The sequence below is a fragment of the Brachionichthys hirsutus genome, chromosome 24, assembly GCF_040956055.1.
Source record: "Brachionichthys hirsutus isolate HB-005 chromosome 24, CSIRO-AGI_Bhir_v1, whole genome shotgun sequence".
Lineage (NCBI taxonomy): Eukaryota > Metazoa > Chordata > Actinopteri > Lophiiformes > Brachionichthyidae > Brachionichthys > Brachionichthys hirsutus.
Window position 1 is genome coordinate 1,428,396 of NC_090920.1, and position 12,800 is coordinate 1,441,195.

Below are 12,800 nucleotides of genomic sequence, written 5' to 3' on the forward strand. Positions count from 1 at the left end.
TTTTAGAGGATAAATAATATACAAGCAGGATATCTGGTTGGCTTTAGGCCACACGGCGCAACGAACGCGGACAAAGAAACCGGCTGAACCTCTCTTTAATTAGAACGAGTCCCGGCGGCGGAGAAAGAGCCACGTCGTGCTTTGAATGTGGTTCTATTCGTGCACGCCGCTGGACTCGTTGCGGTCAAACAATCATTACCGGCACGAAAACGGACGTGAAACCCGCTCAGGCGTCAAACATGTGGCGTTTTGAGTCAATGAATCACAACTGATGGGCTTCAGAAACAAAACAAGAGGATTATTCCTGCAGAGAGATGAAAGCTTCGGGGTGGAAACATGACACTCTGAAAAGGGTAATGTCAAAATGCCCCCCCCCTCCTCCTCCTCCACCAGCGGTTAAAATGCCGTGGGAAGGGGTAGCCGGCGGTGCTGCACTCATGCACAGTAAACACAGAGAGGTCAGCTGTTCAAACTGTGTGACAAGTCCAGGCGCCATTATCAAACCGAGCCGATAAGCCGTTAAGCAAATCGATCAAACAAGCCCAGAGACACGCTTCAAGTCGAACAGCACAGCCGTGTCCCGTTTAAGAAAGTACAGAGAACAGCTGTCTTCTCTCCACGGCGGAAACGTGACCCTCCAGTCCAGGAGAACGTTCCTGCGGCACCGAGCCCAGACTGGGAAGAGAATTTAGGAGGTTTAGAGTGGAATAAGTGAAATGCACCCCCCCCCAAAAAAAAAAAAAAAAACCCTGGTCTGAATCTAGGAAGGAAAAATTCAACCTGTTGCAACGTCACCATTATTAGGCTGCTTGTTTGGCCCCTTTGCACAAACTCCTTCAGCCATAACATAAAAAAAGAAAGAAAAAAGAAGCATAAACATGAAAGAAAAGCATAAGGGCTGCCAAAATAAGTAGAGCCGGGGGAGGGGGCTATAACCAATGTTTGCTTGCTCCATTTGTTTTGAGAATAAATTATCTTTATACGTGGCTTCAGTGGCCAAACGTTTAATTACTTAACCCGAAGACAAGGATGGATCGATAACTGCACGAATCAACATCAACCGGAAATGATGACCATGAAATCAGATGCGCTGCGTTTACAGTGAACAAAAACAAAGTCAGCTGGACTACGCAGATACGGCGTTGCGTCAGAAACTGCCCGGATGAGGCCAATTTAAGCCAATTTCAGCGAAGAAAACACAAATACGGACGACGAAATGTTTATTCCTCTAATTCCGTCTCACCTGATTCGTTAAAAGTAACGGAAAAAGCGTCAACACTTCGTCCCGGTTGCGCGTCCAGCCAGATGCGGGTCGTTTCTCGGGCAGACAATGGCTTTTTGATATTTACGCACGTGCATCAAAAGAGGAGAGGCAGCGGCTCTCTGATTGGCTGCGTCATGGGGCGTCTGATTTACGGTCCCCACCAATCAGGGAAGGAGCTTTCTCAAATGGGCGTTCTATGCACGTCCTGGCTGAAGTACACACGGACCCCGCCCACTTTGTGCGAAGGAACGACAGCCATATTTGTAGTTTCACAAAATTAGATGTTTAAAACTTTAATATTTGAGGGTTTCGTTATTAGAAATCGTGATTGTTCAATTTGATATAATCCAGAAGGACCAGAAAATAATTTAACTTTATTAAACTTGGAAAAGATAAGCCTTTTTTTAAAAATAATTAGTGGATTGAGCAATAATTCGGCAAACAAGTCATCAACAAATTAAGTAATAAAACTTTTGCAACATCAGGACTGAACTGGATGTTCTTTCTGATATAAATTTTGGCCGGCGGAAGCATCGAGGAGGAGCCGAATAGAGCGCTTTGTAGTCCTTCACAAATCAAACCTCCCTTTGTCATCACGCCTCGCCAATTAACCGGATTTCCACAGTTGCATGACGACCATTTAAGACACGTTGTTTTATTAATAATCAGCACTTGCCTAAATAAGAAATAAGATGATGTTCATATAAGGGAATGCAGAATTACAAAATCAGATTTTTTATTTATTGAGAAAGCTACACAAGCTCGTCTTAAAAAAAGGGAGTCAAAAGAAAACACTTGCAACAATTCAAGCAAAATAAGAAAAGAGATGGTAACAACCGCTGGGGGGGGGGGGGGGGGGATCGACAGGGGAAGGATTTGGTTGGTCAGTCCGGGCTTCCATCAGAATCTTCCAGAGCGCTCTCGGTCCCTTGACCGTCGCCTTTCGCGATCCCGCCGCCGGTCCCTGGAGCGGGAGCGTTGTTCCCTGGGACGCGAACCCTGCCCCTGCCCCTGCCCCTGCCCCTGCCCCTGCCCCTGCCCCTGCCCACTGGGGTAGATGGAAAATTGAACTCACTGTATCATTTCAAACACAAGTTTTGGTTTTTGTTTCACTGCAAAGATTGACATACCCTTTCCTGCGGCGGCCGTACAACTCCCTGCGAAGTTCCCGTGATATGGGTTTCAGGTGCATGAAGTTGCAAAAGCCTCCTCTGGTGCACTCCCTGCAGGGGAGGGGGGGGGGGGCACACGAATGTTTAAATACCGCTTGCGTTTTGCCGGAGCAACGCCTCAAAGACGTGAAAACCAGCGCGCCGACTCCTCACCCCATTTCATACTGGCGGCAGCACGCTTCCCTGAAGTCGGTGACGGGGGACAGCTCGGAGTGGACGGCCTGGGCGTTGAACCAACGGTTGTTGAGGTCCATCACCGCCTTCTCCGCGTCCTCCTCGCGACGGAACTACGCAGACGGGGGACCGCTAGTTCAGCCAGCGGCTTAAGGCGTCGCTTAACGCGCTAACCCCGCCCCCTCACCCACCTTAACGTAGACGTTGCCGACCAGGTGGTCGCCCAGGTTATCGCACACATTCATCTCCTCCACCTCGCCGTACTTCTCCTCCATCTCCGTGAACACCTCCTGCGTGCGGAAACAAAAAAGGGGGCGGGAGGAGCTGTCGCGTGGTTCCGGCCGTCGTCGACGCCGAGCTCAGACGAAAAGTTCCAACTCACCTCGAAGAACTCGTCGTAATGCTCCTGCATTTCCACGTCGCTGACGGCGACTGAAAGTTCCGACAGGCGGAGAGTCAAAGGCGGCGACGAAAGTCACGCTAAGCAACGCTAACTGTAGGGGCAGTCATTAGCATGGTTACGGTACGCTAACGCACGCTAGCCTCCCTCGCCTGTCCAGCTTAAACCCCGCTGACCTTCCCGTTGGTTCGACCTCGAGACGATGTTTGCCTCTTTTACAAAACCGTTGTGTGGCGACTGTAACGCCACAGCACGTGAGTTTAGGCTAATCGGCTAAGCTCTCCACACAACCCCCGGCTAACATCAAGGACAAGGGGGGGAGGGGGGGGGGGCGGGGGCAGTAATATTAGAACCCAGCGGAAGCTGTCTCCAGGAAGTGATCCGCTCATCTCTAGAGGTCACTGTTCCTACGCTAAGCCAAGTTTTACTGTCGGTTCTGGAGGGTTCCTGCAAATGAAGGGAGAACTTACAGTGCAAACCGTCAGCAGACTGCGCAGTTTGGAAGGTTATGAAGGGAAATGTTCAAGAGGGGAATGGTCTGAAATACAAAACGCAAACTTCTGAGACAAAAAAATAAAGAGCTGGGGAAGGAAAAAAAAAAAATAGTGATTAGAAACGTCTCTAGAAACGAGTCCCGTTTTCACATCACGGCGCGCGAGCGAATCGGTTTTGTCGATTCACGTGGAAACGGAATTTATTATCCCTCCCCCCCCCCCCCACCCCCACAAGCTCGAAGATTTAATTAAAATCGCCCCGGCCCTCGCTGCACTGGCCGAGCGCCGGGCGGGAGGGAACGGCCTCTGATAAAAGTCACGCCCACATCTGCACCCAATATGGAGAAACGACTCGGGGCCGAAAAGCGAAAACAGTCAAAGCGAAGCGTGACGTCAACTCACCTGTTTAGCGAGGCACAGCTTCAACTGAAAGTAACTATCTGTAATAATAAAATACCTGCAGGGGATAGAATCCATTATCCGAGCTGTCTGGAAGGGATATCGATCGTAGGAGGACGCGACTGAATTATTAGCCGGTGACCTTCTTGGCTCGACGAGCGAGATAAAAAAAAAAACTTGCCGTACTCGTTCGTCTCTTAATTATCTAATGGCTATAATTATCTGCTGCTTGCTTTGTTAGCCGCAGACTCAGAACGGGCGCCTCGCGTCTGTCCTGTTACAGGAGCGGCCACTTTTTCAGAAATCAAAAAAGAGGAAGCCAAACTTACAGCGGGAAGCGTCGGCCGTCTGTGCGCTGTTCTGGGGGTTGCGGTAGATGTTCTGAATCAAGATGGTCTGCAGGGGGGGGGGAGATGTGGTCAACTCAGTTCATCTTTCAGCGCGTTCACGTTACGGACGATCAACTTCACCTGGCTGAAGGTCGGTTTGTTGTGCAACCGGGAGCAGCGGTCTCCATGTCTGCACGCGCCGATTTTGAAATAGAACGAACAGTTGACCCTGGAAAAACAAAGGAAGGGGCGTCGTCATTGAGCTCGTTCCAGCTAAGACATCTTTTAAGGTGCAAGTCAGAGGCGGCGGCGCCTTTAAATAGATTTGGATCATGTTTCACACACTTTGCGGCCTCTTCTTCATTATAAAAATAAAGGTTCCCTCACCCTGTCGGAAACCGAGCAGCTTATTAATAGCATCACGAATCCATGATGCAAGGAACCGTCTTTATTCACCAAAAAAAAAACTGTTTCATCTCTATTTATTAGAATTAAAAAAAAAAAGTCCAACACTTAGAACTCAATTACGTCACTGTGTGTTACTTTAATTCAGTTCCCTCATTAATGACGTTTTCTGAAATCCAGCATCAGGATCGACTCATTAACTGTCGTTAATTATATAGTTAAGTTGATTATATTCAATGTCGTGTTTATTGTTTATCAACTTATTAACTATTGGTTTTCCTTCCTGGTTAATTGTAGTGTGATCATGACGTAAATAGACAATAACATTGCTTTTGCTTTGCTAAAGCTAACGATAGAAACGTGTGTGGACGCACGGCGAAAGGGATCACAACAACCGGCCTGCTAGCCGGGTCTAAACCGCGTGTTACGCGGCTACTTAGAAGCCTGCGGAATTTATTGAGAAGAAGTCACGCGTGGAGCGTGTAAAAAAATGTCACGCAAACCGACGGAACGTAGTCGCAGGTTAGCTTAAGCGCCTTCCGGAGTTTCATTCAAATGCTTTAGCCGAGAGTTAGCATCCCGTCGCTAATGTAAGCTAAACTAAGACGCTTGGCTAAATGGCGGCGACCGGACGGAGCCTCGCTGGGGAGGCGAGGAGCCGCCGCAGTCGCGCCGCAAGCGGCGCGCGTCGTGCGTGCGCTAAATACGATAAAGCGTAAAAGAAACATACTTGTCTTTCTCTGTGCCGAAAATGGATGCCAAGTACTCCGCCATTTTCGGCCCGTTGGAGACGCCGCGCGTACGTCATTACGTAAAGGCGTAACACTGCGGCTGCGCAGTCCGACGAAGGTGCACTTCCTTCGATCGCCATGTGTCGGCGCTGTTTTTCCCATTAAAAATGGAAATTACGTTTTGTTTGTGTATATGATTCAGAGCAACTTGTTTTCTTTGTAACTTTGAATTAGCATATTTAAGAAATGTTGAATGAAAAATAAGAAAATAATGCACAAGAGAAAGTGAATTTGGTTGCCATCTTGTGGCAGAAAAGTGAAACTGCAGGTTCTTATTTATTTTGGCCATATTTATAGACAAAAGTATTTATCTTAAAGGCAAGAGGAATAAAAGAAATTAAATTAAAAGTCCCAGTTGGCCAATACAAAAAACACTTTGGTGATTTTATTATAAATCCCACTCGAGGTTGGGACAGTTTCCTCCAGATAACCTCCAATGTTTGTGTTAATAGTCTGTGTGACTTTTAACCCATCTAACAAAGGAACCACTTACCTTTTCTTGTCTCTGTGACGTTTGTGGAAACTTTGGCGGATTTTCGTTCTTCTTCCATATTTACACAATGTTTGGGGGAAGAGATCCAACGGTCCAGACTGCGCGCTTCATTTCTGGAACAGAACAGGAAGTAATTTACTTTATTCACTTGCTTTTTAATGTTATTAAACTGGAACTGAATGTTCACATAATAGAACGGTTGACATTTAAGGTTTCGTCCAGAAGCAGGGTCAGACTGACAATCACAGCAGCTGCATCCTGTTTCCTTTTTTCTTTTCATGGTAGCTGAATTAGTTAGTTTTTGCATTATTTAACACAAGGCCACAATTATGCAACACTGGAGCGGCCTGCGTCGGAAATGAGCTTCCTATTGCATAGCCTTCTGGGAGGTTGGCTCCACCCACATTCAGTTATATCAAAGGGATCCGTGCAGGTTAAAATGAATGAGAAGCGAATCAACAGCAGGTTAAGTTTTATTTCTGAGGTACACACGGAAAAGAAACAAGACACCAAAAAAAAATATCAGCATTGACATAAAATGTTTTCATAAAAGACAAGCGTCCCGGTCTGAGTTCACTAAAGGTCGTCCGTCTGATTCAAAACAATCATCCTTCATTTGACGGCCACAGACAGCGGTAGCCATGATGGAGGCTACAGTGGTGACGACGGCTGATGGTTCCTCAAAAAACATTTTCTCTTTCACGCTTACTGGAAAATGTTGACGCCACACAAACTGAAATCTGGTAACGGCCTTAATTTAAAGAGCTTTTAAAACTGTTTACTCTCGAGTAAATGGCAAGGTGAGTCTACGCTAGCAGCATCTTCACCGCTCCTGGGATCGGAACCAGCAGATTCGGCTCAGCGGCGCGAGAGTCGATCCCTCATCCCCCCCCCGGCGCCGAGCGGCCGGATCAGGCTGGACCGACATCAGCGCTGGAGAATCCTCCGAAATCAGTCTGGAAGGAGAGACAGATGTTTATAATGATTATTTTAAGGTTTATTACCTATATCAGGTGGAAAAGCCGCATTTTCCGACTATTACGCCGTGATTAGCGGTAGCGATGACTGTTCTCTCAACGCAGGAAGTGGTCCCTCCCAACACTTCCGGTGGTGTCACAGATTAATGGGCGCGACTGAAAACATAATAAAGGGCCGTTATCTGTGGTTGGTTTCCTGCCCCCCCCCCCGGTATCTTTAAATCGCTGCGCGGCCACACCAACAAAAATAGAGCGGCAGGCTTTTACTGGAAGACTTCACTTCCCAGCAGCGGCTGGAGGCCGAACGACACCCACCAATTCAGAGGCGACCGCAGGAGCCGCTGTGGCCGGCTGGTGGTTCAGGCCTTCCACAGCCAAACAACAACCCCCCCCCCACCCCCGCCCCCACCACAGTCTGCGTTCCATCACAGTAACAGGCTGTGTTGGGGCTGGAGCACACAGTGTGTCTCTGTACAGTAGGCCATGACAGGGGGGGGCTGTGACCAACTTTGCACTTTGTCCCTCTTTGTCTCTCTGCTCAGTCGTCCTCTAAAGTTCAAGGGAGGTGTGTGTGTGTGGGGGTGGGGTCTTTTCTCCTGGCTGCAGGCTCAAAACAGCCACAACTACCACTTGTTATTCTCCTCAGGGTCCTCAGAGCCCCCCCGAGCTCAAGGCAAAGACCTTGGAGCGAAGAGGAAACACTCAGAATTCCGTTTTCTCTTTCTTCTTCTCTTTCTTTTTTCTTCTTCTCTTTCTTTTGTTGTGCCCGTGTGGGTGTCGGCTTTGGAAGTCGGCGTGACGCGGTGGCGAGGAATGCCGAACTTACAGGGCGATGTTTTCATCTTTGAGGTCTCAGCAAAGCGCCCTTGGGCTTATCTCGCAAGAAAACAAAGACGGGGAGGAGAAATGGAAAATAAAACATTCATCTCCTGATTAAACAAATCCTTCCTCTAAAGCAGGGGTCCCCAAATCTTTCCTGTGAGGGCCACATCACTTTTCCCTTCTCTGATGGAGGGCCGGGGTCAGTTTGTACAGGAAAAGTGTGATGATGGCGAGGGTGCCTAAACATTTAGGGGCCGAATGTGGAGGCGGGCTGTAGTTTCGGGTTCATTTCACCATCACAACTACACACAGTGACATGAATGGAGCGTCACACACGCAACGCCTCTCACACCCAAACTCAGTCTCTCTCCAGCACTATCAGGAAGTGCAGAGGCGAAGAACGACTGGATCAATCAGCTGATCCAATACAGCTGCAGAGGAGCAAACAACAAACCTCAAATTATTGTAAAAAACCTGAATGCTTCACGCCTCGGTTTCGAACCCAGGACCCTCTGGCGGGGAGTCAAGTGCACTACCCACTACACCACCTAGATGTTACCCCATCGAGCATTAGGATAAATAGACAGTAGCATTGTTGACTTTAGACCAGGGACACTGGTTTTGAATCCAGTACGACGTCACCTGGTCGGAGACACGCCCACTCCACATAACACAAAAGGAAAAAGCACAACACAACAACACAACAACACGCTGTGGTCTGAGATATCAACTTATTATTTGACAGGTACGACTTTAGTAATACCTCAAGTTTCCTCACCTATACGGTGGCGTGGTCGGTAGGGTTACCGACTCACAGCCGAAGGAACTGGGTTCGCATCCGACTGTGGGAGTGGGGGTGGAGTGGGGGCGGCAGGGTAGGCCCAGGGCCTTACCTGGGCGGAGTGAACCGGACCACTGGTCCGCTCCACTCCGCTCAGGTGTGCCCTGGACCTACCCTGTTGCCCCTGCTCCATCTCATTCCCGTAGTGGGATTCGATACCAGGGCCATTTTGCCCCCCCCCCGACAGTGCTGCCAACCATGCCACCGTGGAGGTGAGGAAACCTGCCCCGTCGTTACAAAGTAATTACTATGTAATAAGTTGATATTACAGAACATTGGAACATTAACTTTCTGGCCGTATGTGACAGTCATTAAAAATAAGAGGGAGGCTACTCATGTTGTATGGAAAGGAAAATAAGTAAATTTTATTTTGGGCCTCTGGTATTGTTCAGGGGGCCAGGCCAAATGTGGAAATGGGCCGTAGTTTGGGGACCCCTGCTGTAGAGGAACCTGCTTGTGTGTGACAAAGGCAATAACACTGAGGCATGATGGGACGGCGGCGCCTGGGACTGTCCTGACCTTGAGGCATCGGCAAGGCTTCTGTCGTCGCCCCCGGGTTGTTTCGCCTTTCCGATACAGGGAAAGTGGGCTCCAAACCATTCCTCCTAAATTGACGCCTTTGCTTTTCCCAGAATTCCCTCTGGAAAACCGCCCCACCCCCCCGGACTCACCGTCGGCGCAGACAAAGCGCTTGCAGAGGCACAGACACAGGCAGAGGAGGAGGAGGACCGCCGCCACGCCGCACACCGAGAGGAGGATCGCCGTGGCCGGACCCGCTGCGGCACACAAACGATAAATTACAAGGTTCCGCTCCAGACTGAACATCCCAGGAAGAAGGGAACACAAGGCCAGGAGGCGACTGAGGAGCTTCCTCACCGTCGGCGTCTAGCGCCACCACCAGGGGCGCCGGCAGGCCCCGGTGCCGCACAATGCACCGCACGGCCACGGCGCCGGGCGGCGCCGACTGGAACAGCAGCGTGCTCGTCACGACCGTTGTGCCGTCGCCCCGTTCGTACGCGGAGGAAACGGGCGGCCCGAGCGTCCGGTCGCCGTCGTCGCCGCCGACGTCCCAAGTGATCTCGGCCGCGGGTCGGGACCGGGCGGTGCAGTTGGCCTCGGTGATCCCCGAGGGCGAGGTCGCGTGGCTCACCTCCGGTTCGGGCAAGACTGGCGGAAGAACGGGAGGGGGGGGTTTCTTAGCGATTCATCGGGCCGCCGCGCCGGCCCGCCTCGGGAGGTCCGCTCACCGTAGACGGAGAGGCAGGCGGTGGCGCTCCGGGCGCCGTCCGGGTACGTGTGGAACTCGCAGGTGTAGCAGGCCTCGTCCTCCATCCTCACGGGCCGGATGCTCAGCCGGCTGTCGCTCAGGCTCCGGCTCACGCTGACCCGACCCGGCGCCACGCTCTCCGGGCCGTGCTCGGTGTAGGACGCCACGGTGGTGGTGTCGCCCTGCTCGGCCGTCTTCCTCCACAGGACTTGCCGCACCCTGTCCGGGAGGCTGTAGCGGCAGGACAGGGCGGCCGGCTGGCCGCTCACGGCCGTCTGGTTGCCCCCCAGGTGCACTTTAACTAGGGGGGGGGGGAACGCCGCCGTCATTCGAAGGGAAGGTTGACATTCTGTTATTTTGAGATCAGATTTTTGGGAACCGGGACCGACCGGTGACGCTGACGCACGTCTTGCCTTCCTGCGCGCCCGTGGGGAAAACGTCGAAGACGCAGCGGTAGCATCCGTCGTCGCCGGGCCCGACCGTCCGGATGGCGATGTAGCTGGCGTTGCCGCGGGAGACGGCGAGCTGCACGTTGGGGTCTTGGTGGCTGACGCTGACGGGGACCGTCTGCTCGTACGCCAGAAGGACCCGGCCGCGCCCGTCGTGCCAGCGTACCTGTCGGACGACGTCGCCGGTTGCCGTGGTGATGTTGCAGCCGAGCACGACGGGACGACCGGCCTCTGCGCTGAGACTGGCCGGGGCTAAGACCTCGCCTGATTGGAGACATGTAAAAGCACACAGTTCATCGCCGCCGATCGATGAAGCTGAAGTCGTAGATCGACCGCCGAACGCACCTCGAGTCCCGGAAACGGTCGCCCCGACGACCCAGAGCAGCAGACGAAGGGAGGAGGAAGGCCCACACATCGCAGGCTCGGGCAAGCGTTACCAACTCTGATCCAGCTCCGCACGTCTCATCGGGAACTCTGTTGTTGCCTTGGCAACAAATACAAAGCAAAGCAGACATCACCCGGGGGGTCTAATGGATGTTTTTACACGTTGATCCTGTAATCAAGCAAAACAAGCAGCCAGTCTGGCGTCTAGACAGCTGCAACCTCCAGATCTTTACAGCCGTACCTGAACCTCAAGCTCCGGTAGACGATGCGCCGGGTGAGTCACGGCGGCGATGCACAAACATGACGCCAGCGAAGCCCATGGGGTTGGTGATAAACACCTTAAAAAGACTACAAGGTCTACAAGGGGACCTGCCGGGGAATAAAGACCCGGCAAAACCACAAGACAAGCCGGGCCCAGAGCTCGGAGCTTTACGAGCATGGCTTTGTTTACAAGCCGTCTGGCTTCAAAGATGCAGCCTTGCTCCTGTAAAAGAAGCACTTTTTTTTTTTTTTTACTTCCAACATGGCCCCCAAGAAACCGCGTTCAGTCAGTCACCTTTAAATGAGAAGCTACAGCAGACGTAGAGAAAATAGAACCCAAACGCGGCTGCGTTTATTCCATATTTTAAGTATAGCGCTCGTCCCGAAAGCAAGAGAAAAGTCAATCCTCGAAAAAAAAGAGGTTTCTGCATCCCGAACAGTCCAGAGAACAGGTGTCACGGAAAAGATCTGGAAATAAATCACGTGCTGCGCAGATTAGCATAATCCGGACATGCAAAATAGATAATAAAAAGTGTTCATAAGAGCTTTATGAGGTTGTAAGTGATCACATTTTCTAGTTTAAGTCAAAATAGATCAGTAAATGTCTTTGAAAATCCACATCTTCATGGATGAGACCTGAAATGTTTCACTTTAGGTGCTAAAATAAATAAGAAAAGTGATGAAAACAACCAATTAAAACCTTTTTAGGATCGATGTCAGACTTACCTGCTTCGCCGATGTCAGTCACAAAGTCAGCTCCCAGTAAAGGTTAATGGTTCCACTCCGACTGGGACTGGGACTGGGACTGGACAGCCTGGGGAGGCGCAGCAGCTTTAAATCCCAGATCTCCAGACACATCCCGACTTCTTCCCCAAGTTGAGGACAGAAGGCCCTCTAGTGATCACGCTGTGTAACTACAGCTGTGCGTCATTTGGAGACAATTTTTTATTTAAATACAAGCTAATAAAAGATAATTCGTCCATACTTTTAACTGGAGAAAAAGTGAGGACATTTATTTTAACACATAATAAGAATGTTTAAATACTATACGAAGTATATTAACTATCAATTCAGTCCAGCCTGTCAAATCAGCCTGCGCTCGTCTCAGAAATCCCTTGACGGAGAATAAAAGTCACCGTGAGAGTGATACTTAGGAGGTACTAATACTTCAGGTATTGTACTTTCTACTTCACTATCACAATCTGACAGCTTCATTGTGGTATAAGAAACATACGAATTTGAAATTCAGTCAATAAAACTATTTTTAAAAAAAGCATAAATAATGTACTCCTTCATGTTTGTGTTTTTATAGTCTGGTATTCTAGTATCTGTTAAGTAATCAGGTACCTTCCACACCTGTCGGGTTGGCCACCGCGCACCCGTAAGGCAGCCGTTCGGTTACCGTAGCCGGTAATCTGAGACACGGAGGATGAAAGCAGATGGAAGTGGAATAAAACGTAATCTGAAAACAGACACATGTTTCTACATCAGACAATAAAAGGCTTCTCACCTCCGATCAGCCAAGACGACAGGATCAGGACCTGCAGCATCCTCCTCCGGTCAGTGGGGAAACACTTTCAGTTCTGGGACTTATACTAAAAACTAAAGTGAAACAGAAAGTTTGACCAGAGTGGCATTTATACTGTACCTGGAATAGGGTGGGTCATTTCTGAGGGAAATGTCCACACGCACAAAATCATTTGATTTTGGCATCTGTTTGTTTCCTGCATTCCCGTCACCGCAACAAGCCTCGCGTTGACGCACACACTGAACACATGTGAAACTGGAGTGTTTGTAGGAATGTTTTTGTCCGCCTCTTAGGTGAGAAAATATAGAAATCCCACCCTGTGGAAAGGCCAGTGAATGTTACATAATGCT

General features: G+C 50.1%; 2 protein-coding genes across 3 annotated transcripts; both read right to left on the reverse strand.

Moving 5' to 3' along the window:
• Positions 1–2,009: 2,009 nt before the first annotated feature.
• Positions 2,010–5,411, reverse strand: LOC137912165 (splicing factor U2AF 35 kDa subunit-like). Of its 2 annotated transcripts, none has more exons than XM_068756516.1 (8): positions 5,368–5,411; positions 4,374–4,461; positions 4,233–4,299; positions 2,993–3,042; positions 2,802–2,900; positions 2,590–2,723; positions 2,395–2,487; positions 2,010–2,249 (listed from the first exon to the last, which is right to left on the reverse strand). In XM_068756516.1, the coding sequence occupies exons 1-8, from the start codon at positions 5,409–5,411 to the stop codon at positions 2,165–2,167; spliced, it is 660 nt and encodes a 219-aa protein (XP_068612617.1). In that variant the 3' UTR covers positions 2,010–2,164. The 2 variants fall into 2 exon arrangements, with proteins under 2 accessions (XP_068612617.1, XP_068612616.1); XM_068756515.1 differs by having other exon boundaries at positions 2,010–2,312.
• A 1,007-nt stretch (positions 5,412–6,418) lies between these two features.
• Positions 6,419–12,472, reverse strand: LOC137912230 (OX-2 membrane glycoprotein-like). The gene is given in 8 exon segments (XM_068756579.1): positions 6,419–6,877; positions 9,233–9,337; positions 9,438–9,728; positions 9,809–10,129; positions 10,218–10,541; positions 12,270–12,307; positions 12,309–12,354; positions 12,436–12,472. Coding segments are annotated over 8 exon segments (1,167 nt in total). The 3' UTR covers positions 6,419–6,872.
• Between the last annotated feature and the right edge of the window lie 328 nt (positions 12,473–12,800).

Coding starts and splice junctions, on each gene's coding strand:
- LOC137912165 (XM_068756515.1), bottom strand. CDS start 5,411: ATGGCGGAGTACTTGGCATCCATTTTCGGCACAGAGAAAGACAA. Junction 4,462..5,367: donor TTCGGCACAGAGAAAGACAA/GTATGTTTCTTT, acceptor TTGTTTTTCCAG/GGTCAACTGTTCGTTCTATT. Junction 2,724..2,801: donor TCGGCAACGTCTACGTTAAG/GTGGGTGAGGGG, acceptor CCGTCTGCGTAG/TTCCGTCGCGAGGAGGACGC.